Here is a 27,922-nt window from a genome sequence, read left to right as displayed (position 1 = left end):
ATTATACTGTCTTTGCATTCCTATAATAAATCCAACTTGATCATAGTGTATTGTGTGATTATATTTGCTAATATTTAATTTAGGAATTTTAAATTCTGTTTGAAACTGACATTAATCCGTGGATTTGTGTGTTTTGTCTTGTTTTGGTTTTGGTATTCTTGTCTGATGTGAGTGTTAAGCTGTACTTTCAGAATGACCTGGAGGTCATTTTGCCATTTCAAGCTCTGAGACAAAGTATATAATGCAAGAGTTTTCTTTCTTTGGTCATTTGGTCACACTCACTCCTGAAACCAAATACTCTTCATGACCTTCATAAGGACAGATCTTTGGTCATGTTTCTAAGACAATGGGTGTATTCAGGTTTGCTGCTGCTTCTTAATAAGATTTTGATCATTAACACTTTCTTAGAAAAGCATTATTTCACTTATATCTTAAAATCTATTGATATTTAGTTGTACACAGTGTTTCCTTATAATTTTTCATCTTCTCTTATCTCTAGTGGTAGTAGTGTTAGTCGGTCAGTTGTGTCTGATTCTTTGCGACTCATGGACTGTAGCCCACCAGTCTCCTCTGTCAATGGAATTCTCCAGGCAAGAATACTGCAGTGGGTAGCCATTCCCATCTCCAGGGGATCTTCCTGATCCAGGGATCAAACCTGCATTTCCTGCATTGCAGGCAGGTTCTTTACCATTTGAGCCACCAGGGAAGCCCTTCTCTTATCTGTAGTTATGTCCAATTCTCATTCTATGTGACATTTACTTATAACTTTAAGTGTTTGGTTAGCAATATTTATTCTTTTGATTGATCTCTTTTTTAAATGGCTTTGATTTTGCTGATCAAATCTTTTTATTGTTATCTATGCATGTAAGTTAGTTATATATTTGACTTCAATTAGCATTAAGCTTGATTTTTAAAGGCTTGAGAAAATGGGGGTTTACTTTTCTCATGTAACCAGAAGTCAAGAGGTAACTTTCTCTGGCATCCATGTGTCTGTTCATCATTGACCCCTGAGGTGGAGGCTCACTCTATTTTTCTGTTCTGCCATCATTGGCACATGGGTTTTGTTCTCGTGCTTGTTGCTTTGAAACAGGATGACTGTTTCTCTAGATATCATTCTAGAAAAAAAAAATAGCAAAAAAAGAAAGACAGGGGGAATAATTTTTCTTGTGTTGAAGCTTTCTCTTTTCAGGAGTGAAGACTTTTCCTCTCATGCAGCAAATTGCCCCTACTTCACTGCTCAGAACAAGTGCAAATATAAGAAAGACTGAAATGGAGAATTTTGCTTTCTAGATTCTTCAATAGACAAAGTCAAGGACAGTGAGGAAAGAGGGACTGAGCATAGAGTGAGTTACCTACCAGATTGGCCACCTGGCCATTAACATCTGTGTTTACCTATGTTACATCCTGTCCTCTAATCCATTTATATCTGCCATAGTAAAACCATCTATTGTAGTATTAGTGGATTTGATTTATGCATTTCCAAATCATGTTGCTAGGTACATAATAATCTAAAATATCTCTGGCCTGCTTAATGTTTTTCATCTCAGATGAAAGCAGTCTATAGTGACTGTTGCCACATTGACAATCATTTGGTTGACATTTTCCTCATTTATTATTTTTCATCTGTCTTTTTGATCTTTCTGTATCATTAATATAAATGACACATAGCTGGTTTTACCTAATTTGGGTCTTGGTTTTTTAATAGGGGGATATAATGCATTCAGATGTATTTTAATTTTTTACATGTATGGACCTACTCCAGACATCTTATTTAATGTTTCTTATCAGTTTTTTCTTGCCTTTTGTTTTATTAATACAGTTTTATTTTATCCAAACTTCTCTAGCAGTTTGGAAATTATACAAAATTGTACTTTTATTTCACTGGTTACTAAACTTACATTTTTACTTTAACATTTGAAGATAATCAATATTTTTTAATTCTCTAAACAAAACAAGACTGTAAACATGTCTTTACAGTGTATTTTAAGTGTTTCTCATGTTTTATTTATTGTATATACAATAATATATATGGTTACCATATATTGACATATCATGTATTTACTTATAATTATATAATTATCAGATTGTTGCTGTTGTTCAGTCACTAAGTCATATCCAACTCTTTGTGACTCCATGTACTGCAGCACTCCAGGCATCCATGATAATTTAGCTGTCTAGACATAACTGAACATGGAAGGTTAAGCTGTCAGTGGGCTGGGAATCAGAACTTCCTAGGCTAGGGAGAGTAGGTTCCTTCCCCAGGCCTACAGTTAGAAATCTCGTGCAGATGTATCACGTGCTGAGAAAGGTGATGCGTTTAGATTGGCCTCCAGTCCTGAAGCTCAGCTTCTCTCTTGTCCCCTCTCACCCCAGATCCCATCCCCCACCCCCAGATCCAGATTCTTTCATCATCTAACACATCAGGCTGGTGCAACATCAGTCTAGAATGTGAGATCCCAGGAAACGCAGGGAACCTGACAGTGACCTGGCTAAGCCAGGGCCTCCCCAGGCACCTGGAGCAGAGAGGGATACTCCCCAACTCCAGGAACCTAAGCCTGAGCCTGCCTATCAGCCACATCAACAGTCACCTCACCTGCGTGGTTAGCAACCCTGCAGAAGAGAAGAATGCAACCTTACACCTGGAGGACATCTGTCCCTGGAGGGGTGAGTGTGATCAGCTAGGAAGGTGATGAAAATGAGCCAGCAGAGACTAGGGGAGGGCAAGGCTGGTAAATCTCAAAGAAAATGGGGAGAACTGAGGAACATTTTAAGGCAGTGTATGTGAATGCAACCAAAACATCCCCACCTCAGTGAATGGCCACAGCCTCATTACAGTCTTGAAACCTACAAATCCAGAAACTGGACCAATTACAGAGACTAATGCTTCACCCAGAACATAAATGTGAGACTGGCATGTGTGCACTCCCTTTCCCAATATCAATGAGCCTGGGAGGCTGAATTAGACATCAGATCCGAGCAGAGGAGGAGAAAGATCTGAGGAGTAAACACTAAGGAACTCAGGGCACCCTGCCCCCAACCATGGAATACTCCTGTCACGCAGACTCTGGCCCTTACCCTGGGTGGGTGGGACTCGCATAGCACATTCAGGCTGATAGATGCCCAATTTTTGCTGCATTCCAGACTTGTCCTTTCAAAGGATGGTTACCACCTCTGAGTACATAAACCACAGTTCAACCCTCCTCTGAGCAGTGTGAGAACCTGTGGTCACTACAACCCATTACTATACTTTCCCCATCAGCCTAGAGCAACACCTTGGTTACATAAAGGGACTAAGTGGGGTGGGTTATGGGGTGTGAACCCTTACAAAAGAGCCTCAGACTGTGGCATTGTAAAATGCCTAGGGAAAGAAGTCCCCTACTTTCCCTAGGAATATAAAGCAGGAACAACTGATGTTAAAAAGGAGGTATAATTACTAGTTCAGTTGCCTTATCCCACCAATGCCCTCCTGACCCCTACTTGCTCATGTGGGGCTCTTGTCTGAATGGTCTCTTTCATCTCGTTTCCTCACTCACTCAGATTTCAACCCTCACAACTGAGTGCCTACTGGGTGCTGATGATGGGGGGAAAGGCTCAGTGAAAAATAAGATAAATCTCTGTCCTCAAGGAACTTACAGTGTAGTGGGGGCTTCACCACACACTGGCTGTGAGACTTGAACAGGTTACTTAATTTTTATAGCTTTTCCATAATGTGGATAATAATTGTATGTACTTCACAAGGCTCTTGTGAGAATGAAAAGAAGTGATCTGCAAGAAGATATCAGCACAGTATCATATATCAGTAATATCAAATATCAGATATCAGTTATGTGTGTGACACAGAACATGTCAGTAATTATCAGAAGATAGTTCAAAGAAGGGGAAGAATAAATTTCTAAATATAAAAACAGAAAACAGAAAAATTCTGTAAAGCAAGCATCCTTCAATTAAAAAATAAATTAATTTTAAAAAACCAGATGTTAAACAATAAAGTTGGATAAAATACAAAGTATATGATTTTGGTATGAAAGAAAGAAAGGAAGAGAGGAAGGGAGGGAAGGAGGGAGGAAAGAAGGAAAGAAGGAAAAGAAAGAGGGAGGGAGAGATGGAAAGAGGGAGGAAGGGAGGAAGAAAAAGTTGAGCAACTTCTGCCTGAGTTGGGAAAGGCATCACAGATATGGGAACACTTGAGATGGGCCTTGAAGGATGAATAGGAGTTTTCTTGTGGGGTTATAGAAAAGACATCCCAAACAGAGAAAAGAACAAGCCTAAGGTCTATCCCAGTGTCCTTTATCCCTTCCTCCTCTTAGAATGTATTTTTCTTGTGGGAGTCTGAGAAAAGAGGCAGGTGAAGGGGATGAACAATGTCACACACAACTAATGGAAGCCTCTGAGGGTCCTGTTCAGAGATTGGACAGAAAGTCTGGTGATGAAACATTATAGTAATAGTGGTTAGTGTGTAGAGAGACTGGAAAGGAAGAAACTTGTCAGAGCTACATCAAGGATGTACACTCAAGATACAGGCTCTGAGCCAGGGGCAGGGGGGGCCCACCTGCTCCCCATTGCCTACCCAACAGGCCTGACTGAGCAGATCTGACACCAGCCTTTGACTCCAGGTTCTCTTCAGAGCAAATGGCTTTGGCTTGGCATCCTTCTCATGGTCCTGATGGTGAGCCTAGGAGCTGGAGTGTGGATCTGGATGAGAAAGAAGATGCAGACCAGGAGAGGCAGGTGCTGGGTAGACCCTGAGGGGAGGGCTGGGGTGAGGGGGATCTGGAGGAAGGGCATGGATCAAGACCCCAGGGAGGAGGGCAGGGCAGTGGGCAGGTAGAGGCTCATTGACCTCGTCCATGAATCATCTTGATAGAAGCCTAGGATAGAGCAATGCTGGGGGCAGAAGCCACGTGCATGTCCAGAAAGGAAGAACAGAGGAGGGCAGGGACAAGACAGGAGTCTGGGACCTGATCCATGACCCAGAGAGCAATGACTGCTCTCACTCAAGGGCTTACAAGGGATCACCTCCAATTCCACTCATTCTCATTGAGCGTCTGCTGTACATAGGTGGGTCCACTCTCCTGCCAGAGGCTTCAGGCTTGAAAGCTACTCCCCAGGCCCTTCCCACAGAGGAATCTACTAACCTTCAGACTGATGTGACCAACAGCCTGGACTCTCCCTATGAAGAGATCAGCTTCCAGAGACACCTTAAGGTGGGTTCAAGGGAATCAAATCATACCAGGTCTGCTATGTTCTCAGAGGCAGTAAGTCTGGGGAAATCCAGAGTATTCTATTCCCTATCACATTCTGGGTCCAACCCTTGCTTTGGGCAATATGGTTGCTGTGCTTGGCTACCCACAGCATGCTGGGAGCTGAGGTGCCAAGTTAGGAAACCACTGATGGGGAGCATACTCCACTTGTATGTCCATAGCCTCATCACATCCTCTCCAATACCCAAGGAGGAGGGTTGGCAGAGCAGAAAAGTATAAATGACCAGGTGTCTCATAGACCCCATCACCTATATAAAACCCAAGGGAGTAAAAGGAGGGCACACTAGCAGGTCCAGGGTTGAGAGCAGACCTAAGGAGCTGAGGAGGGCCAGGAAAAGCTCATTTCCTCTTCTTCCTCAAGTCTTTCTCTGTCCTACCTACCTGGGATCCTACCAATAATACCACATCTTTCGGTACATGTTTTGATGCCCTCCCATTGGTGAGGTGTTCCTAGGAGGGCATCTCATGTTGGCTACTGACCCTTGGTTGGAAATTGGTGCTACAGTCACAGATGGAATAATTTCACCAGCGGGGAAGAACTGAAGACAGCAATTACAGGAGGAAAAGAGGACATCTAAGGGACTTCCCAGAGCAATGATTCTCAAATAGAGCTTGCATCAGGAACACCTGAAGGGCTTGGTTAAAAATGAAGTTTTCTGGGCCCACTCCAGGAGTTTTTGATTCAGTAGGTCTAAGGCAGCCCTGAGAACTTGTATTTCTAACAAATTCCCAAGTGATACTGATCCCAAGTGATCCTGGCCCCCCATTGAGAACCACTGGACTAAAAGGGTGAGCAGAAGAGAAGCAGGGATGCCCAGGTTCTCTCCTCTCTCATCCTTTGACTTCCCCAAAGAGGGGACAATGCTAGATGATTGAGTCACAAAGCATCAGGATCTGGTCCAGTCCCAGCAGGTTATAGTAGGGGAAAGTGAGACATAGAGGGAATACTTGGACTTATCAGAGAACCATGCAAACGAGGCAGAATAGGGGTGTCTTCGTTCACAGCCTAGTCTTCCACACACTGTCCCCAGCTGCCTCAATGCCTTCCACATTGTGACTTCCCGTGTCAGTCCCTCTGGGTTACATCCTTACCTAACCTGGGCCTCGGGGAACTTAGGAAATTGTTCATTGTGACCCAAACCCTAATACCCCTGCAGAGAAGCACAGGAGGGGAACAATGAGTGACTTTGGGATAGAGAAACAGATGAGGCAACATCTGACCCAGACATGCAGCCCCATGCTGAAGCCCCTGGCACCTCAGTTTCTGCCCTTGGGGAGCTCCCAGTCTGGTGGAGAAAATAAACTCCCTTCAAGGAGACAGGAAGCTAAGTGCAAAAACGATGAGGGTGGCATAAAGAAGAGTCTGGAGAAATGGATATGAGGCTCTGACACAGATTTCTTTTTCTTTTTTAATGAAGTATAGTTGACTTACAATGTTGGGTTAGTTTCTGGTGTACAGCAAAGTTATTCAGTTTTAGATAGATAGACATATACTTTTCCATATTCTCTTCCATTATGGTTTGTTACAGGGTATTGAACATAGTTCCCTATACTGTACAGTAGAACCTTGTTATTTATCCCATTCTATATATAGTATTTTGTGTCTACTAATCCCAAACTCCTAATTTATCTCTCCTCACCCCCTCTTCCCCCTTAGTAACCATACATTCATTTTCTATGTTTGTGAGTCTGTTTTTGTTTCATAAAATGAGTTTGTGACACAGACTTCTTGATCAACTCTAGAAAATCACTTCCCTCCTTCTGCCTCAGTTTATTCTTTTATAAAATGAGGATTATAGTAATAATAGCTTACATTTACTTGACACTTTTAAGCTTTCCACAGCAACTTTGAGAGCAAAGTGATTTACAAATTAAAGTTCATCAAATATCTGTTGAGCACCTACTGTGTTCCCTGAATTGTTTTTAATCTGAGCTATGAAAGTCTACAAAGCAAGAAAAGTCCTTGGTCTCATAGAATATTCTAGGGTGAGGGGATGGAGAGTGACAAGTCAATAAGCAAGCCATCAAGTTCTGGGTGATAATAAGTGTTAGGAGAAAATAAAGCAGAAAAGAGAGATGGGGTAGGTAGTGTGTGATTTTAACTAAGGCTGTCAGGGGAAAACTCACCAAGAAGAGAGACCATGAAAGAAATGAGGGGGTGAGCAAAATGGAGGTCTTGGAGTGGGGAGAGAGGTAGTATCTTGGGTAGAAGATAGAGCAAATGCAAAGATCCTACAATGTTCAAGAGAGAGTCTGTGCTGAAGCTGTGTTTGGGGGAGTTATCAGGCTTGAGAGACAGAACTAACCTGTTGAAGACAAGAAGCTCATAAAGAGATGTAGCTTGACTTATCCTTCTACTTGATGCTTAGAAATTGATCAAGACCACTCCTAAACTCTGCTTGAATTGTAGAAAGACTTGGAAAAGGGCAACTGCCACACAGATAACCCTGAGTGTACTTTGGCCATCCATACTGTCTACGAGAAGATCCGGACAAGTCCAGAACCCCAGGGTGATGCTTAGACCATGATAAAACCAGAGCATGAGGGGGACCTTGGCAAGGTCTGCCCCATCCCTTTACCCCTTTACCCTTGGGCCCCCAAAGATCCCTCCTTAAGGTGGATCTAGGACTAGAGCCTAGGTCTTCCTGACCAATCTCACTGAGCTGCTCCCCCAAATTCCCACAAAAATTTTCTCACATCATAGATGGTAGGTGGTGGCTCTGCCAGTTAAATAACCAAATATGAGAAGCAAAGCCTTCAGCCTTCAGCCACACTTTGGACCTGTGAACCTATTAATCCTATTAGGGTATACTCATGGTCAGGCAAGACCTGCACAGGGATAGTGGGGGGAAAGAGATGATTTATCTGAATAGGGAGGAACTTGGGGCCCCTGAAAAGGATGGGCCGTGTGGGGAGGACCTTCAGGGTTTCACAGTCAGCTCACCACTATGAATAGTGAAAAGAATGCCCCTTGACTATTATAAAAAAGAGGCCTGTAGATACAAGATTCAAGGTCAGCTGTGTTGTAGAGGGGAGTGGTGGAAAGAAAAGTAAACTGTTTTTGTTTTTTTTTTTTTGAGCTCTGTTATATACTAGAATTAATTATAGACACAGGAAATGTACTATCTAGGTTTTCAAAGTTCAATTCACATACTCTTATATTTTCATTAAATTATACATGCTTGCACAAAAGTCAGAAGGCATATCTTATTGAAATAATAATTCTTCATCATTTTGTTGTTATTAAAAATAGGGTCTTGTTCCCCCTGTGTATTCTAATTTTATTAAGATAACACATATGAACCATGTATTAAGCCATGTTACTTAACGTCTCTACTGTTTGTAACAGTTTTTCATTTGATCCCTTTGAATTTAGGGATAAATAAAAATGTTAACAAGTGATTATAACTTTTGCTTCCTTCTTTCCAATGTTTATGCTTCATTCCCTTTTCTTATCTAATTGAATTGGCTAATATTTCCAAAATCATGTTAAATAATCATGATGATAAAGCATATCATTATATTGTTCCTAACTCTAATACAAATGCTTCTAGTGTTTCTCCATTAAGCATGATGTTGTGTTTTGGGTAAGGCATATCTGCTGTATCATGTTAAGGAAGTATGTATTTAGTTTTATTTTATCTCACATATTAGAATTTTACCAAGAATAAAGTATTAAATTTTATTGTTTCCCACTTATCACCTGTGAAGATAGCATATGGTTTTCTTTTTTAATACTTAATAATAAATTAATATATGTCTTAGGATTGAACTATTTCAATATTAGATAAATCTCAGTTAATGTATATTATTTTTTAATGTGATGGTGTTTGACAATATCTTTAGGATTTTTGCATCCTTATTTATAAAAGAACTTCTCTTGTACTTTCTTTAGTGCTTTACTTGGTCAGTTTGGTATTTGTGTCATGCTTATTAGAGACCCCTTTATCCTCATTTTGTGTAATAACTTAAAATTTGCTTTATAGTTAAAAAAAGATTTTTTTAAAGAAAATGGTTCTCATTACTCAGTGTTAATTTAATTTTTATTATGTTATATGAAGATGTATAAATATGAAACTCTATATCAATGTCTTGTGCTTATATTTTTCCTATTATAAACCAAAACAATGTATATAAAATAAATTAGAACCAAGCAGCAAAACAGTGGGGCAATGATTATTCAAACATATTCAGACTGAAACATGCAACTTTAATGTAACATGATGGGTGTTTTGGTTTTGCTGAAATTAAACCATTGGTTTGGTATTAAGAGGGGAAAAAAAACTGCAGGCTCACATCAGGTTCTATATTTAATATTTTTTTAACTTTAATACAAAAAATGCTAATTCAAATACATTTATTATACCAACACTTGATTAAAGTCTTTGTTTACCAGAACCTCATCTTAACCAAAACTCTGCCTGGTAACAAATGATAGACCTGCAAAATTGGTTTATTTACCTGAAAAAAAAAATATTAGCATGGCATTATTGAAGTCTTCATTCAACATATATGTATTTACTTGCCACTGGAATTACAGGATAAGAATGTTCTTTATTGGGTATTTGCACCCATAATGGGTATTTACAACATTACTGCTAATGAACTTTTATGAATTTGTACCACAAAGATGAACCCCATAACTCTTCTCACAAGTCAGACATGTCCCTGACAGCTACCTAGCAGGAACTTTTGAATTTGATGTGCCTGTTGGAGAGGTGCTGAGGGGAAGAAGGGAGCCAATTTGTCAAATGCCAATTTAGTGAATGATCAAGTCATCAACAAGTCATCAAAGTGATCAAATATATTCATTTACCAGAAACTTATTTTTTTAGCTAGGTGTAAAACTTAAAGCAATTTATATTGGATAAAAAATGGTTTAACAGTTTTTGAAGATTTCTGTTATTTTAGCTGACAGGTTTTCATTATTTCTTCCTAGGAGCACTTAAAGCAATGTTCCATGTCTCTCTACCCAGCTCCGTGCTGGAGACACAGAGAGAAGTCAGTTCACAAGACAGCCTGAGAGGAGAGACTGGAGGGCAGAGAGATGAGACTGACAGGCAGAGGGACTGGCAGGCTGAGGCCAGGGAGGCTGAAGCCAGATCCCTGGGGTCTTTTATCCCCAAAATTCTCACGGGCTCTGGTAATCCATCTGATTCAAATAACAAATTTTTATTAACAATTAATAGAAACAAATATTTTGTAAATGTATCAAATTCATCAACTTGTTCATCCTGTGATTTGCCCACTTAGAAAATGGATTTTTCTATAAACTATCTTTCAGCAAACTGGTTTTAGCTGAATTAACCTTTGGGCAAATGTACGTGAGCCTTACAGCTTAATGGATAAGAAATTAAGCTTTGGGGCCCAGGTACCTGCATCATATCCTCACACCATTTACCAGCTGCATACATATGCTTGAGCAAGGCTTTGACCTCCCAGTGCCCTCATGTTGTGAGCTGTGAGAGGGGTGTTGTCAGGCCTTCCTTCATAGAGCTGTTGGCAGTCACTGAGTTACCAGACACACAGCACTCGGAGTGGTGCCAGCATCAATAGTAAGGAAATTACTGTCACTCTGCCCCACCTCAGGACTGGTCCTCCCACCTGTCTCCTCCATGTGAACCATCCACCAGGTGGTCTGTGCCATTATCTGGTCCCCCCATGAAGATTCTTTAACACAAAAGAAAATGCAGCCCTGAAAATGCCTTTGTTATAAGGTGGGCACCTGCAAGATCCAAATATATACATACTAATTATCAGATTATTAAACTCTCAGATTATTGTTGAAATGAAAGCAAGAAATATAAACATTCTAACAGGGCACTTGCAGCAGCCCGAGACTATAAAATGCACTAGTTTGAGAAACACCATTCCAGGAGCAAGAGACCCAGATGGTAAAGGCAGCAGACACAGGGCAGTGGGGTGAGGGGACGGAAAGCCTATGACCCACAAGGAGGCCACATCACAGCGGGCCCAGGGTGACAGGGAGGAGGGGAAAGGGAGCAGAACCACACAGGCACTCCTAGTGAAACAGGAAGACCCACCCAGAGGAGACTGTTTCTCTGTGGTTTTCAGAACTGGAGCAAGTGGAGCAGGCAGGGTTCTCCAACTTCCATTGCCCAGAGCCCATGCTCTCCTCCCACCCTCACCAGGCAGCTGTGAGACCACACAAAGAACACAAGCCGTTACATGTAGGTCTCTAACTCATGTGCTCAGACTTCAGGGTCCTGACAGAAGGCAGGGTCAAAGGAATGCAAATGCACAGGTTTGCCGAATCAAACAGCAGAACAAACAGAAAGACTCCAATCAAAGATGAAAAAGCAGAAAACAAAACAAAACAAAAACTAACCAGAGACTTACACAAATATTTGGTCCTCCAAAATAAAGGAAAGAAACAACAGGTTGCAAAACAGATTGATGAAACCACAGGTAAAAGATGAACTCATAGAATATGAAGGGAGTTGGGGTGAGGCAGCTAAGAAAATAATTGAGGAGAAAATTCTTTTGAAGAATTCAAAAATACAAAGAATAGCATCAACATGACAGAAAATCCCATCAGTGATGTGAAAGACAGAATGAGAAAATAATGTAGAAAACAAGAGGGGAGCAATTAGAGCAAAATGGACTGACCATGGGAATCAAACATGTAGATAACTCGTTCCCCAAGGAAGACACAGAAGGAATGGAGAAATAAAATACTTCCACTTTCTCCCCCAGAGCCTTCCCTTTTCTTACTAACAGAGCCCTGACTGATCCTACTGCAAGATGAGATATCTGGTATATGGGGTGTAGGTGGGGAAATCCCCATGTTCTCGTGGCAGGTGAAAGTGAAAGTCACTCAGTCATGTCTGACTCTTTGCAACCCCATGGACTATACAGTTCAAGGCTACTGGAGTGGGTAGCTTTTCCCTTCTCCAGGGGATCTTTCCGACCCAGGGATCGAACCCAGGTCTCCTACATTGCAGGCGAATTCTTTACCGCCTGAGCTACCAGGGAAGCCTCATGGTGGGTAGGTGACCCTATTCTGGCCAATGATAGGTAAGAAAAGTTTTCTGGGAGCTTCTGAAAATGACTTCCATCCTGACTAGAGGAAGGCGGGAGAGGAGAAATTCCTACTCCAAGTTGCCCACTGGTGTTTGCCTCTGACTATGGCTGTGTGACAGTGAGGAGCTTGAAACTGTTGGAGCCATTTCAGAGCAGAAGGAAGGTCGGGAGATGCAGAGGCTGAGCCATAGCTCTTCTCTGGGCTTAGGAGTTACCAAGGGAGCAGCAACAGTGATGCCACAGATGTAGGGAAAGAGCTGTGTGAAGATGGGTGAAAGGAAAGAGTTTTGGAGTTTGTATTTGCCAAATTACAGAGTGTAAAGTTGTGGTTGAATATGGGCGTTGGACATGTAGACTGAAATTAGGTTTTGGACTTCTTATTTGGACTCTGTGGGAGAGGGAGAGGGTGGGAAGATTTGGGAGAATGGCATTGAAATATGTATAATATCATATATGAAATGAGTCACCAGTCCAGGTTCGATGCATGATACTGGATGCTTGGGGCTGGTGCACTGGGACAACCCAGAGGGATAGTATGGGGAGGGAGGAGGGAGGAGGGTTCAGGATGAGGAACACATGTATACCTGTGGCAGATTCATTTTGATATATGGCAAAACCAATACAATATTGTAAAGTTAAAAAATAAACTAAAATTAAAAAAAAAAAAAGATGTTCTTGAACCAGATAAATGCATGTGTGTTCTCTTCTTCCCTGGAACTATAAAACTATAGTAAAAGTATTGTGCTTAAGTGTATCAGTCACATCAAAGAGAAACAGGGAGGCAACCATTCAGCAGACCAGAGATGCCTGGAATTTCAGAGACAAGGAGAATGGTTGCCTAGTAAGGCAGAATCAGACCTGGGGCCAATTACATCAGAATCTCTGGGGTTGTGCCCAGGGGGTGGGCATACATTTTTTAATGACTCAGATAAGCCCAGTGTGCAGCCAAATTTGAGAACTACTGACCTAGAACATGCAGGCAGGGACACAGCAAAGGATGAGTCATCTGTCCAGAGAAACCACAAGGACTCAAGCTCAGAGGGCCAGGTAGGAAGGAGAGTGGGGTGAGAATGGGGCTGAAACAGGGAACCAACCTACTGGGAGGTCTGGGCATGAAACAGTCAACACTTGAACCCTCCCCCAGCCCAGGCGTGACCATCCAATGACCATGACGCCAGGCATTTCTTTCTCAGACATTAACAAAGGAAAGCTCTTCTAAAACAAAAACAAAACTTCAAAATCCTGAATGCAGTCTGGAGAGAACTCAGCAGCTTGTGTGGGTATTGGGCCTCAGGAAATCCTTCTCATTCTGACATCCCTGCCCCCCAACCCTAAGGTGGCACCTGACTGCACAGAGCTGCCGGGCTGTATTTCAAACATAAGTTGAAAACCTCTCTGGTGGGTGAGGGGCCCCCAAAGGTGGGCGATGGGAGGTCCTCTGCTTAAGTAATTGAGACGGGACCCTGTGCCTGTGACCATGAGGTGGGAGCCCAGCCCTGGGCTGAATTCTAAAGGATTAAGGATGGGAGTGGATGTGAGAGTTGGACTGTGAAGAAAGCTGAGTGTTGAAGAATTGATGCTTTTGAACTGTGGTGTTGGAGAAGACTCTTGAGAGTCCCTTGGACTGCAAGGAGATCCAACCAGTCCATTCTAAAGGAGATCAGCCCTGGGTGTTCTTTGGAAGGAATGATGCTAAAACTGAAACTCCAGTACTTTGGCCACCTGATGTGAAGAGTTGACTCATTGGAAAAGACTCTGATACTGGGAGGGATTGGGGGCAGGAGGAGAAGGGGACGACAGAGGATGAAATGGCTGGATGGCATCACTGACTCGATGGATGTGAGTCTGAGGGAACTCTGGGAGTTGGTGATGGACAGAGAGGCCTGGCGTGCTGAGATTCATGGGGTTGCAAAGAGTCAACACGACTGAGTGACTGAACTGAACTGAACTGAAGGATGGGATAAATCTGACTCCTGGATACACGGGGCACCACTTCACCTCTTCCTGCTGAATCTACACGACAGACATTCCCCCCAGTGTCCAGCCCATCAGGGGCACCCAGGAGCTAAACCACCATCAATGCCTCCCGCCTATCTAGTTACTTTCCAGTGCAAAAGCACTTTCACCTGTGAGAGGCAGATAAGTACTGTTGTGATTACCTTCCCATTTTTCAGATGAGAAAACAGAGGCTCCAGAGAGGTTAACTGGTGAACCCCAAGGTGTTGAAAGTCAGTCCATGGCAGAGTCTGGCCTAAGACCAGGTCCTGCTCTTTCAGACCACTGGTCTTTCCAAATCCAAGTTCCTCTTGGTGCAGTGAATCTCCCACTCGAGATGGTTTCAAACCTTGAGAAGCCACATGAGAGGGAGGGAGGCCAGGACTGCCCCAGGGCGGCCTCTCACCATCCTCACACACCGCAGATAGAGTAACTAAGGCCCATGGCTGCATCTCAACCATCTCTGAGATCAAGATAATCTCAACCACAACCACGTCCCCAGCATTTAGTGAGTCACAAATAGGCCTTAATCTCCCACCACAACCCAGACCTGCAGAGCCTGCTGGCCTGAGAAGCCTCAGCTGGTTGGTCTCCCAGCAGGGCCCAGGGACCCTCGCTGTCTGTGAGCTGCAGGCTGGTGGACCTGCCCTACTCCCTGGGGCAGTGAACTGTCCTCCTAGAGAGTCTCATGGTCCAGTTTTCACAGGGTCTTTCCTGCTTAATCTGAACATCCATCCCATCAGACATACAACTACATTGCCGTTTAAACCTGGAGAATTCCCCCGGTAGAGGGACTGCTCCCACCCCAGTCTTGTGCCCAGCTCCTGGGAGGGCTCCAGCTCAACCTCAGTTTGTAGGTGACTCTCACTTGAACGACATCAGTTGGGCCTCTTTCTTCTGGGCTTCATATATCATAAGGTTTCCCTTCTTGTTCCTGGCTGGACAAGTTCTTAGCATCTGTCTTCCACCCAGCAGGATTTGGACCAAGCACAAGTTTCTACCCACACCAAGGGCTCAGGACGACTGCCCCACAGGGAAGAGGCAGATCCCTACTCACAACCCTGAAAATGTGCTCACCCAGAGGGGAGGGAGAGCCCCAGCAGGAGCAGGTAACTGGGAAAAACCTTCCCATTTTAGGGGTCAATCCACAAGGGCCCCCTCACGTGGCCCCCTGAGACCCTGCCCCATCCTACCCCAGCAGGTGTCCTGTTGACTCACCCTGGTCCCATCCCTCCTGAGAGAATGCTGAGATATCACACATGTTAAACAAGGCAGACAGCTTTCAGCAAAGCTGCACCCATGACCGATTTCAAGTCAGCAAATATTTACTGAGCACACTTGTAAGGAGCACGTCGCCAGGCCCCTCCTTTCCTGTCCAGTCACCATCTGCTGCAGTCACTGAGTCTTGAGATGGGCATTGCGCATGCTCCGTCCCCCCACAGTTCACCCCACAGCCACCCAGTCCCCTGCGGGCGCCCCACCTCTTTAGGACCCAGGCAGTGTCCATCACGGGTTGGGCCCAAAGACACAGTCCGCGTCCACCATCTTGCTTCCAGTGGAGACACAGCTTATGCATGTTTCATACTCAGTTATTTGCTCTCAGCAACAATAAGGAAGAGAGAAGAAAAGAGCAATTTCAATTGTGCAGCAACTCCACTCTAGGAGAATCTATTTTCTTCTCTAACTGAAGGCCTGGAGTGAGATTGAGATGGAAGCTGTAAATCCACGGGTTCCCTCAGGCCCTTGGTCCATCTCTCTGCTCCCACCCATTTTCCCTGGGGGAGAGTGGTGCTGGGAACTGTTTAACAGCTGCCTCTTCAGGAGGAGAAAGCTCTGGTCTCTAGAATTTGTCAGTCTCAGTGGTGTGGATACCCCCTCCATGGCTCATTTCAAACCACCAGCATGCTGACACGGAGCACAGACTCAGGAAAAGACGCATAAAGCCAGCTTTCACAAGCCAGCTCCAGGTGTTTCTAGCACATCACTGTCTGGGGTGAATCTAACATTTCAATCTGCAGACACATATTCAGGTAGCGTTGCCCAGAAACACAGACAACTGTTACCAGGAGGAAAAGGCAGCCTCGCCCAAGGCAGTAGGACGACTTCCCCAGGGTGGTCCATGGGTCTGCAATGCAGCAGCATCCTAGGGGTCCACAGGAGTGGTCTTCACTGTACTTATAGTTCAGTTCAGTTCATTTCAGTTGCTCAGTCATGTCTGACTCTTTACGACCCCATGAATTGCAGCACGCCAGGCCTCCCTGTCCATCACCAACTCCTGGAGTTCACTCAAACTCACGTCCATCGAGTCGGTGATGCCATCCAATAATCTCATCCTCTGTCGTCCCCTTCTCCTCCTGCCCCCAATCCCTCCTAGCATCAGAGCCTTTTCCAATGAGAACTCTTCATATGAGGTGGCCAAAGTATTGGAGTTTCAGCTTTAGCATCAGTCCTTCCAAAGAACACCCAGGGCTGATCTCCTTTAGAATGGACTGGTTGGATCTCCTTGCAGTCCAAGGGACTCTCAAGAGTCTTCTCCAACACCACAGTTCAAAAGCATCAATTCTTTGACACTCAGCTTTCTTCACAGTCCAACTCTCACATCCATACCTGACCACTGGAAAAACCATAGCCTTGACTAGATGAGCCTTTGTTGGCAAAGTAATGTCTCTGCTTTTGAATATGCTATCTAGGTTGGTCATAACTTTCCTTCCAAGGAGTCAGTGTCTTTTAATTTCATGGCTGCTGTACTTTATTCCACCCTAAAACCTATCTCTCCCCTGCAGTAACCAAAGCGAAGGCCTAGACAATCCTCACCCAGCTTTCTCCTTCACTAGACACCCCACCCCAGGCTCATCACCCTGCCCACCAGGCTGTGTATCCTGAGAGGACAGAACAACTTTGTATTTGGGAGATCAGCCTGCTGGGAGGCAAGACTTTTACAGACAGACACACACTGATTCCATTCCTGCTGATACCACAGGCTGGATAATCATGGGCAGGTCCTCAAAGTCCTCCTCTATAAAATGAGATAATACCTGTTTCCCAGAGTTGTTGGGAGAACTAAGTAAATACGGTGAAAACCATCCAGCACCCGGCAACTTCCACAGACATCCCTCCACCTATCCTCCCAAGGGAGGCGGCCTGAACCATAGCCCAGCAATGTCGTCACCTGGTGGCTAGTCTCAGAATTGCTCAAAAGGCCCACAGCTGTTCTGTATTTGAGGGCAAGTTTATACATTGGAAGTGAGAAATAGATTTAAGGGACTAGATCTGATGGATACAGTGCCTGATGAACTATGGACTGAGATTCATGACATTGTACAGGAGACAGGGATCAAGACCATCCCCATGGAAAAGAAATGCAAAAAAGCAAAATGGCTGTCTGGGGAGGCCTTACAAATAGCTGTGAAAAGAAGAGAAGCAAAAAGCAAAGGAGAAAAGGAAAGATATAAGCATCTGAATGAAGAGTTTCAAAGAATAGCAAGAAGAGATAAGAAAGCCTTCCTCAGTGATCAATGTAAAGAAATAGAGGAAAACAACAGAATGGGAAAGACTAGAGATCTCTTCAAGAAAATTAGAGATATCAAGGGAACATTTCATGCAAAGATGGGCTCAATAAAGGGCAGAAATGGTATGGACCTAACAGAAGCAGAAGATATTAAGAAGAGGTGGCAAGAATACACAGAAGAACTATACAAAAAAGAACGTCATGACCCAGATAGTCACAATGGTGTGATCATTCACCTAGAGCCAGACATCCTGGCATGTGAAGTCAAGTGGGCCTTAGAAAGCATCACTACGAACAAAGCTAGTGGAGGTGATGGAATTCCAGTTGAGCTATTTCGAATCATGGAAGATGATGCTGTGAAAGTGCTGCACTCAATATCCCAGCAAATTTGGAAAACTCAGCAGTGGCCACAGGACTGGAAAAGGTCAGTTTTCATTCCAATCCCAAAGAAAGGTAATGCCAAAGAATGCTCAACCGCACAATTGCACTGATATCACACTATAGTAAAGTAATGCTCAAAATTCTCCAAGCCAGGCTTCAGCAATATGTGAACCGTGAACTTCCAAATGTTCAAGCTGGTTTTAGAAAAGGCAGAGGAACCAGAGATCAAATTGCCAACATCCGCTGGATCATCAAAAAAGCAAGAAAGTTCCAGAAAACATCTATTTCTGCTTTATTGACTATGCCAAAGCCTTTGTGTGGATCACAATAAACTGTGGAAAATTCTTCAAGAGATGGGAATACCAGACCACCTGACCTGCCTCTTGAGAAATCTATATGAAGGTCAGGAAACAACAGTTAGAACTAGGCATGGAACAACAGACTGGTTCCAAATAGGAAAAGGAGTACATCAAGGCTGTACATTGTCACCGTGCTTATTTAACTTATATGCAGAGTACATCATGAGAAACGCTGGACTGGAAGAAGCACAAGCTGGAATCAAGATTGCTGGGAGAAATATCAACAACCTCAGATATGCAGATGATACCACCCTTATGGCAGAAAGTGAAGAGGAACTAAAAAGCCTCTTGATGAAGGTGAAAGAGAAGAGTGAATAAGTTGGCTTAACTCAACATTCAGAAAACAAAGATCATGGCATCTGGTCCCATCACTTCATGGGAAATAGATGGGGAAACAGTGAAAACAGTGTCAGACTTTATTTTGGGGGGCTCCAAAATCACTGGAGATGGTGACTGCAGCCATGAAATTAAAAGATGCTTACTCCTTGGAAGGAAAGTTATGACCAACCTAGATAGCATATTGAAAAGCAGAGACATTACTTTGCCAACAAAGTTCCGTCTAGTCAAGGTTATGGTTTTTCCAGTGGTCACGTATGGATGTGAGAGTTGGACTGTGAAGAAAGCTGAGTGTCAAAGAATTGATGCTTTTGAACTGTGGTGTTGGAGAAGACTCTTGAGAGTCCCTTGGACTGCAAGGAGATCCAACCAGTCCATTCTGAAGGAGATCATCCCTGGGATTTCTTTGGAAGGAATGATGCTAAAGCTGAAACTCCAGTACTTTGGCCACCTCATGTGAAGAGTTAACTCATTGGAAAAGGCTCTGATGCTAGGAGGGATTGGGGGCAGGAGGAGAAGGGGACAATAGAGGATGAGAGGGCTGGATGGCATCACTGACTCGGTGGTTGTGAGTCTGAGTGAACTCCGGGAGATGGTGATGGACAGGGAGGCCTGGCGTGCTGCAATTCATGGGGTCGCAAAGAGTCGGACAGGACTGAGCGACTGAACTTAACTGAACTTAGAGAAGGGACCTTCGCCTGGTGGCTCAGAGAGTAAAGCATCTGTCTACAATGCAGAAACCTGGGTTCGATCCCTGGGTCAGGAAGATCCTCTGGAGAAGGAAATGGCAACCCACTCCAGTACTCTTGCATGGAGAATCCTATGGAAGGAGGATCCTGGTAGGCTACAGTCCATGGGGTCACAAAGAGTCAGACACGACTGAGCGACTTCAGTTTCTTTCTTTCTTAGAGAAGATAAGGGCTGGTAAGGGTCTGGGGAGGATCAAGACCACCGTTTCTGAGAGGGCACCTGGTATCATGAAAGGATGTGGGGCACTAGCATTAGGTTCAGGTAACAGTTCTGCCAGATATTAGCTGTTTGACCTTCAGTAAGTTATGTAAATTCTGAAGCCTCAGTTTCCTTGACTGAAAATGGACATGATTTCTTTATCATTAGATAAACACTCAATAAGTGTCTGTTGCTCTCATCCTTGCTCTTGACCCCTCTTCCTGCTCTCCTTTTCAAATCCTAATACACATCATCTCACTGCCTGTTATAACTCCTCGGTGATTCCACCAAGTACATTTCATCAGTGCTGTTTTCAGGGGTGTTGGCTAATTTCTCTAAAGATACTCACTCCTCAATAAGAAAATCTCAAAGTCCACAGACTTATCTTCAGCACTTCATGCCCCCAAACTCTAAATTTTTAGAACATTTCATTTGTATTTGTACATGTGTATATGTATATATATATATGTGTGTGTGTGTGTGTGTGTATAATTTTTATTGAAGTAGAACAGGAACTAAAGAGCCTCTTGATGAAAGTGAAAGAGGAGAGTGAAAAAGCTGACTTAAAACTCAACCTTCAAAACACTAAGGTTATGGCATCTGGTCCCATCACTTCATGGCATGTAGATGGGGAAACAATGAAAACAGTGAAAGATTTTTTATTTTCTTGAGCTCAAAACTGCAGATGATGATTGCAGCCATGAAATTAAAGGACGTTTTCTCCTTGGAAGAAAAGATATGACCAACCTAGAAAGCATATTAAAAAGCAGAGATATTACTTTGCCGACAAAGGTCCATCTTGTCAAAGCTATGGTTTTTCCAGTAGTCATATATAGATGTGAGAGTTGGACCATAAAGAAAGCTGAGCACTGAAGCATCGATGCTTTTGAACTGTGGTGTTTGAGAAGACTCTTGTGAGTCCCTTGGACTGCAAGGAGATCCAACAGTCCATTCTAAAGGAGATCAGTCCTGAATATTCATTGGAAAGACTGATGCTGAAACTCCAACACTTTGGCTACCTGATGCAAAGAGCTGACTCATTTGAAAAGACCCTGATTCTGGGAAAGATAGAAGGCAAGAGGAGAAAGGGACGACAGAGGACAAGATGGTTGGATGGTATCACCAACTCAATGGACTTGAGTTTGAGCAAACTCCTGGAGATGGTGAAGAACAGGGAAGCCTGGCGTGCTGCAGTCCATGGTGCTGCAAAGAGTCAGACATGACTGAGCCACCTAACAACAATAGTTGATTTATAATTTTGTGTTAGTTTCAAGTGTACAGCAAAATGAATCTCTCTCTCTCTTTATATATATATATATATATATATGTGTGTGTGTGTGTGTGTGTGAGATTTCCCTGGGAGCTCAAAGGTTAAAGCATCTGCCCACAATGCGGGAGACCCGGGTTCAATCCCTGGGTTGGGAATATCCCCTGGAGAAGGAAATGGCAACCCACTCCAGTATTCTTGCTTGGAGAATCCCATGGACGGAGGAGCCTGGTGGGCTACAGTACACAGGGTCATAAAGAGTCGGACACGACTGGGCGACTTCACTTTCACTTTCACACACACATATATATATATATATATATATATATATATATATATATATATATATATATATGCTTCCTGGGTAGCTCAGCTGGTAAAGAATCTGCTTGCAATGCAGGAGACCCCCGACTGATCCCTGGGTTGGGAAGTTCCCTGGAGAAGGGATAGGCTACACACTCCAGTATTCTTGGGCTTACCTGGTGGCTCAAATTAAAGAATCCACCGGCAATGTGGAAGACCTCGGTTTGATCCCTGGGTTGGAAAGATCCCCTGGAGGAGGGCAACCCACTCCAGTATTCTTGCCTGGAGAATCCCCATGGACTGAGGAGCCTGGCGGGCTATTGTCCATGGGATTGCAAAGAGTCAGACATGACTGAGTGACTAAGCACAGAGCGTGTGCACGTGCACACACACACACACACATACTAAATGTATATATACATATAGTGTAGCTCCCTGTGCTATACAATAGGTACTTATTGTTGCCAAAACTCGGCCTCTGTTCATTGGTGCCAAATAGAAACATGGAGACAGAGTTTTGGGTGAAGTGGAAAAGGATAGCTTTAATTACTTTTGCAGGCAAAAGGGGCCACAGGAGCTAATACCTGGAAGACCATGTGACCCACCTTGGAAAGAGTAGTGAGGAGTTTTATAGTGTTCAAGGAGCAGGGCATGATCAGCTCCCAGACAGTTCTTGGATTGGTTGGCATTAAGATGATATTTCAAGCATCATTAACCTTCTGGTTCATGGAGTCAGCAGTTTTCATCTGGAGGAAGTCTGCTCCCTGTGAAAAACGACTTAGAAATGTGTTTCCGGCCTTTATCTATATCTTTCGGGGAACTGGGAGTTCGGTGATTCTGTTATTTGGAAGTTCAGTTCAGTTCAGTCACTCAGTCATGTCCAACTATTTGTGACCCCATGGACTGCAGCATGCCAGGCCTCCTTGTCCATCACCAACTCCCAGAGCTTACTCAAACTCATGTCCATTGAGTTGGTGATGCCATCCAACCATCTCATCCTCTGTCATCCCCTTCTCCTCATGCCTTCAATCTTTCCCAGCATCAGGGTCTTTTCAAATGAGTCACTTCTTTGCATCAGGTAGCCAAAGTATTCAGCTTCAGCTGAAGTTTCAGCTTCAGCATCAATCCTTCCAATGAATATTCAGGACTGATTTCCTTTAGGATGTACTGGTTGGACCTCCTTGCAGTCCAAGGGACTCTCAAGAGTCTCCTCCAACACCACAGTTCAAAAGCATCAATTCTTCAGCCCTCAGCTTTCTTTATAGTCCAACTCTCACATCTGTACATGACCACTGGAAAAACCATAGCCTTGACTAGATGGACCTTTGTTGGCAAAGTAATCTCTGCTTTTTAATATGCTATCTAAGTTGGTCATAACTTTCCTTCCAAGGAGTAAGCGTCTTTTAATTTCATGGCTGCAGTCATCATCTGCAGTGATTGTGGAGCCCCCAAAATGAAGTCAGCCACTGTTTCCATTGTTTCCCCATCTATTTCCCATGAAGTGATGGGACCAGATGCCATGATCTTAGTTTTTTGAATGTTGAGTTTTAAGCCAACTTTTTCACTCTCCTCTTTCACTTTCATCAAGAGGCTTTTTAGTTCTCCTTTGCTTTCTGCCATAAGGGTGGTGTCATCTGCATATCTAAAGTTGTTGATATTTCTCCCGACAATCTCGATTCCAGCTTGTGCTTCATCCAGCCCAGCGTTTCTAATGATGTACTCTCCATATAAGTTAAATAAGAAGAAGAGTTGTAATCTAAGTTCTCACCAGTTCCTTAGCCCAACTATTCTTTGTTTTTGTGACTGAATACCACATCTTCACATTTCCCAATCATTAATTCTCATCAGCATTTTACTTTAAAAGACAGGAACACATTGGCCTGTACACAGTTTCATTATTAGTTATCTATTTCATATATAGTAATGTGTATATATTAATCCCAACCTCCTAATTTATCCCCTGTTTCCCCTTTGGTAATCATAGTTTGTTTTTTATATCTGTTTTGTAAATAGTACATTTGTATTTTATTTTTTAGATTCCACCTGCAAACAATATCATATTTGTCTTTGGCTTACTTCACTCAGTATGATAATCTCTAAGTCCAATCATGTTGCTGCAAATGGCATTATTTCATACTTTTTAATGACTGAGTAGTACTCCATTGTATACACATATACTACACCTTCTTTATCCATTCCTTTGTTGATTGACATTTAGGTTGCTTTCTTGTCTTGACTAATGCTGCACTGAAGATTGGAATGCATGTATCTTTTCAAATTATAGTTTTTGCCAGATATATACCCAAGAGTGGGGTTGCATATGATAGCTCTATTTTTAGTTTTGTAAGGACCCTCCTTACTGTTCTCTATAGTGACAGTAGCATTTCACAATTCCCACCAACAAAGTAGGAGGGTTCCCTCTTCTCCACACCTTCTCCGGCATTTATTGTTTGTAGACTTTTAAATGATGGCCATTCTAACTGACGTGAGGTGATAACTCATTGTAGTTTTGATTTGCATTTCTCTAATAATTAGCAATGTTGAGCATCTTTTCATGTGTATCTTGGCCATCTGTATGTCTTCTTTGGGGAAATATCTGTTTAGATCTTCTGACCCTTTTTTTGTTCTTGTTGCATTGTTTGTGTTTTTGATATTAGGCTATATAAGCTGTTTGTATATTTTGGAGATTAATTCCTTGTTAGTTGTATCATTTGCAACAATATTTCAATAATACTTGGGATTTTTTTGACATATACTCATGCTGACAAAATTATGTCAAAGATGATATACAGAATAAAATGACAACTTTTTTATTTGTTATAAAAGACTCCTCAGCCTGGGGACAGGTGTCAGACCAGGGACCTTAGACATCCCTGTCCCATTAACAAGGTCTTTCCCCAACAGCAAGGAGGCTTGCTGGGCACTGATCCTGTGATGGTCAGTGTGGGAACTCTTTCTCCCACATTCAGAATCTTCCTGAAACTTCCTGACCCAACTAGAAACATGTTGCTGAGGGCAGATTGTTGTGACCCTGATTCTGAGGACACACAGTGACCAGCATTTTTTAAGTGCTGACCAGTGTCCTTGAGGTTATAAATCCTCCCTGAGTGCCTCCTCCCAATGCCACATGTTATTTACTTATTATATCTGAAAATCATCTCATTTACTTATTACCTGAGTGCTCTGGACAAATATCTGAACTTATCTGAGCCTGTGAGCTGTCACAGGACCGGAGATACGTTCCTGCTTCAGGAGTCTCTGGGTTTAGTAAGTGAAGCCCTTTGGATGTCCCCAGTGAGGCCACAAATGCTCCACAAACACATCTGTTCTCCAGAACCCATTCTTCAGGTGATGCTTTCTGTTATGAATACTTGGCTCTACCACTGGACCAGGCTTCTAGGAGTGCCCCTTCATGGCACCAGATTTTCCTAATTTTCTTTTTTAAAAGTAAGACTGTTCTTGGGGATAGAAAATAATTGAGGCTAGATACTAAGTTTTCTACAAGCTCATTTCTACATTTTAAATTTGAGCCACAGAAACTTGTTTACAATGAAATAAAAATGCATCAGTAGATACGCATCAGTAACTCACCTGCTCTCACAAACACTGGATTTTTCATTCACCAGAAAGAAAAGCCATTAAATCAAAGCAAATGGATAAGGAAAATAAATTATATGGCAAACCTTGGAGATATTGTGGGCTGGGTTCCAGATCACTGCAACAAAGCAAACATCACTATAAAGCAAGTCACACAGTATTTTTTTTGTTTCCCAGCGCATATAAAAGTTATACTTAAACTATACTATAGCTTAAGTATACTTAAACCTTTAATGCTATTAAAGGTTCAATAGCATTATATCTTTAAAATCCATGTACATACATTAATTTAAAAATAACAACTCTGATAGATTTTCTTAATGCAGGATTGCCACAAATCTTCAATTTGTAAACAAACATGCTGCTAAGTCACTTCAGTCATGTCTGACTCTGCGACCCCATAGACAGCAGCCCACCAGGCTCCCCCATCCCTGGGATTCTCCAGGCAAGAACACTGGAGTGGGTTGCCATTATTTTCTTAATGCAGAATTGACACAAATCTTCCATTTGTAAAAAAAAAAATAGTATTTGTAAAATGCAATGAAGTGAAATGCAATAAATAAAATGAGACACATCTATATATTTGTGGTCATAAGACTGGAACAAGCAGGTAACAAAACAAGAAATGCAATTATTTCACATATGCATTAGAAAAAAATGAGGTAACTGAATAACTGTTCACCTCTAGTGTTGCAATCTCTGGTATGGAGTTTTAAATGCATGCATACTTCCCACTGGCCTCACCATCTGAAAGAACAATTAGAGAAAAAAACAGACTAATAATGAGGCAGAGGCCCCTGCATCCCACTCGGGGATTTGTTTAGAGAGAAAAGTCTTGTTCTTACCACCACCATTATATGAGATGCCAACCCCATTAAAAAGTGAATGCTTTCTTCCCCACTGGCCTTCAGAGTCCATGGGACTCCACAAATGATGTTGATATATACCGCCAGACTCATTAAAGTCTGTCCACAAGGATGAAGGAAGAACCTCTCTTGCCAGGATGACTCTCCCATGGGCTAACTCCATCCATCTGCTTTTATCTTCCTCTGATTCTCATCAAGACCTGGATGGACAGCTAGCCTCTGCATATTTCATTAATGTAAAAATTCTGCTGTCCTGTCCACTCTTTCTTTCCTTTGAGCCTTCTGCTTAGCAACATGTTGGGGAGAGGGGCTGCTCACTTACCTTCCTTCTCTACAGGGCTGGCAAATCTAAGAGGCTCCTTTTCAGAATCTGAGCAATAGAGCAGCCCCCGCCTCCTGCCAACTTGGGAAAAATATTTACCACTAATTTCTCTGCCTGAGTGTCATTTTGGGCCTTGAAATATTTTTGACTGATTTGCTATTGCTGTCCACACCTAAAGGCTAAAATCTGCTGTTCTAATAAAGTTCCTTTTCAGCTAGCTAAAAAGGCTTTGTGTGCCTCAGACATTTGCTCTGTGTATTTTCCTTCCTATGTACAGGGCTCTGAGGCTAAGCTCTTGATATGCAATACCTTATTAATTCTCAAAGTCTATGAGGAAAGTGTGACCATTATATCCACTTTACAGATGAAAAGTGAGGCTGAGAGGAGTAGAATGACAAACCCAGATCAGCCTCTTTCCAAAGCACATGTTCTTATTCTACACTTCAAATACAATCACGTTTTAAAAGCTGAGATATACATTTTACACTTAAAAAGCACAATTCAATGATATTTGAGTATATTTTTAGATAAGTACAGCCATTGAGAGTCAATTTTAGAATACTTTCATCACCTTAAAAAGAAACTTCATACCCTTTAGCTATCATTTGTTTTCCCTGCCCTCTCCAAACCCTAAGCAACTGCTCATCTACCTTCTGTCTCTGTAGAGTTCTTCACTCTGGACTTTCATATCACAGGAATCTTACAGTATATGGTCTTTGGTAATCTGGCTTTTTTCACATAATGTAATGTTTTAAGTTCATCCATGTCATCTCATGTGTCAGTATTTCATTCTTTTTATGACTAATATTCCATGGTACAGATATACAACATTTTGGATTTGTTTCATTTTGTCTGAGCAAAAACTAAACTTTTATTATGTGTAAGCCACTATCGTTGAGGTATTTTGGTTATACACAGCCAAAATAATGTTTAACAGATACATTCATACCATCTGCTGTTTCATTTGAGACCATGGCTAAGAACATAACAAGGCAATTAAAAGTGGAAGATGTTTTATGGGACTCTCTTGGTTGACAGCAGTAGATTAAACAAGACAGTGTGAAGGAAGGTTGTTGTGGGTCTGAGAACCACGTTTAGTCACAAGGCTGCCCCAGGGCCCTTGGCAGAGGGCTGGGTAAGGTGGATCAGAGATTGTGGCACTCAGTCTCCAAAGCCCCTTCTCTGTGTTTCCTGTCTTCGCAAACGTACTTAGGAAACCCTGCAACTGGTCACCACCACGAAGTAAAGGACACAGATTCTAGGGCCATGGGAAAGGGGGATAGAGGGCCAAGAAAAGCCCTTTCTTCCTGAGCACAAGCCTAAGGAGGATTTAGGGGAAAGTATAGCAAAACACCCCTTGTGATGTCAAACCCACTTTCTGCACCTAAAGGAAGAGACTCTTACCTGCTGTAGAAAGTACAAACAATTCCCCTTTTAATAGAAGATGCACTAGTTGGATTGAACTTCCTTCACTTCCAATGCTGAAACCCATAATTTCTGAAATTGAATTTTCTGCTAGAATTTAAACCTGGTTTTTGTTGACTACTCAGTGGAAGTGAAGCAGAAATTTTCCTGTATATGTTTGTAACTATAAAGCACATTTAAAATGTACATTATAAATCATAACTCTCTTGAGAATGATATGGCAAATTTACTTTCTCTTAAGACCCATCTTAAAACTTGTCTTATCAGCGCATTCTTCTTCGGTTTAGATTTTCTTTCCTTCCTTTATGTT

General features: G+C 42.6%; 1 protein-coding gene and 1 long non-coding RNA gene across 6 annotated transcripts in view; one reads left to right on the top strand and one right to left on the bottom strand.

The window, feature by feature from the left end:
- The window catches only part of LOC133239105 (CD48 antigen-like), a 101,040-nt gene that overhangs the window by 60,002 nt on the left and 13,116 nt on the right, over positions 1-27,922 (top strand). For 2 of the 4 annotated variants that reach the window (XM_061402666.1, XM_061402660.1), the window contains exons 3-6: positions 2,374-2,664; positions 4,614-4,724; positions 5,059-5,204; positions 7,672-8,669. In XM_061402666.1, the coding sequence (XP_061258650.1) occupies positions 2,374-2,664; positions 4,614-4,724; positions 5,059-5,204; positions 7,672-7,782 (659 nt within the window). In that variant the 3' untranslated portion in view covers positions 7,783-8,669. Of the gene's footprint in view, positions 1-2,373; positions 2,665-4,613; positions 4,729-5,058; positions 5,205-7,671; positions 8,670-27,922 lie in introns of those variants that run through there. The other 2 variants (XR_009733724.1, XM_061402676.1) reach the window with 2 other exon arrangements.
- On the bottom strand, positions 21,447-26,435 carry LOC133239099 (uncharacterized). Of its 2 annotated transcripts, XR_009733718.1 has the most exons (4): positions 26,188-26,435; positions 25,682-25,746; positions 24,994-25,117; positions 21,447-23,123 (listed from the first exon to the last, which is right to left on the bottom strand). It is a non-coding gene; the product is annotated as an uncharacterized LOC133239099 (long non-coding RNA). The 2 variants fall into 2 exon arrangements; XR_009733717.1 differs by having other exon boundaries at positions 21,447-25,117.

Source organism: Bos javanicus, chromosome 3, assembly GCF_032452875.1.
Source record: "Bos javanicus breed banteng chromosome 3, ARS-OSU_banteng_1.0, whole genome shotgun sequence".
Taxonomy (NCBI): Eukaryota; Metazoa; Chordata; class Mammalia; order Artiodactyla; family Bovidae; genus Bos; species Bos javanicus.
The sequence above is the reverse complement of the archived record's forward strand: the minus strand, read 5'-3'. Positions and strand labels throughout refer to the sequence as shown.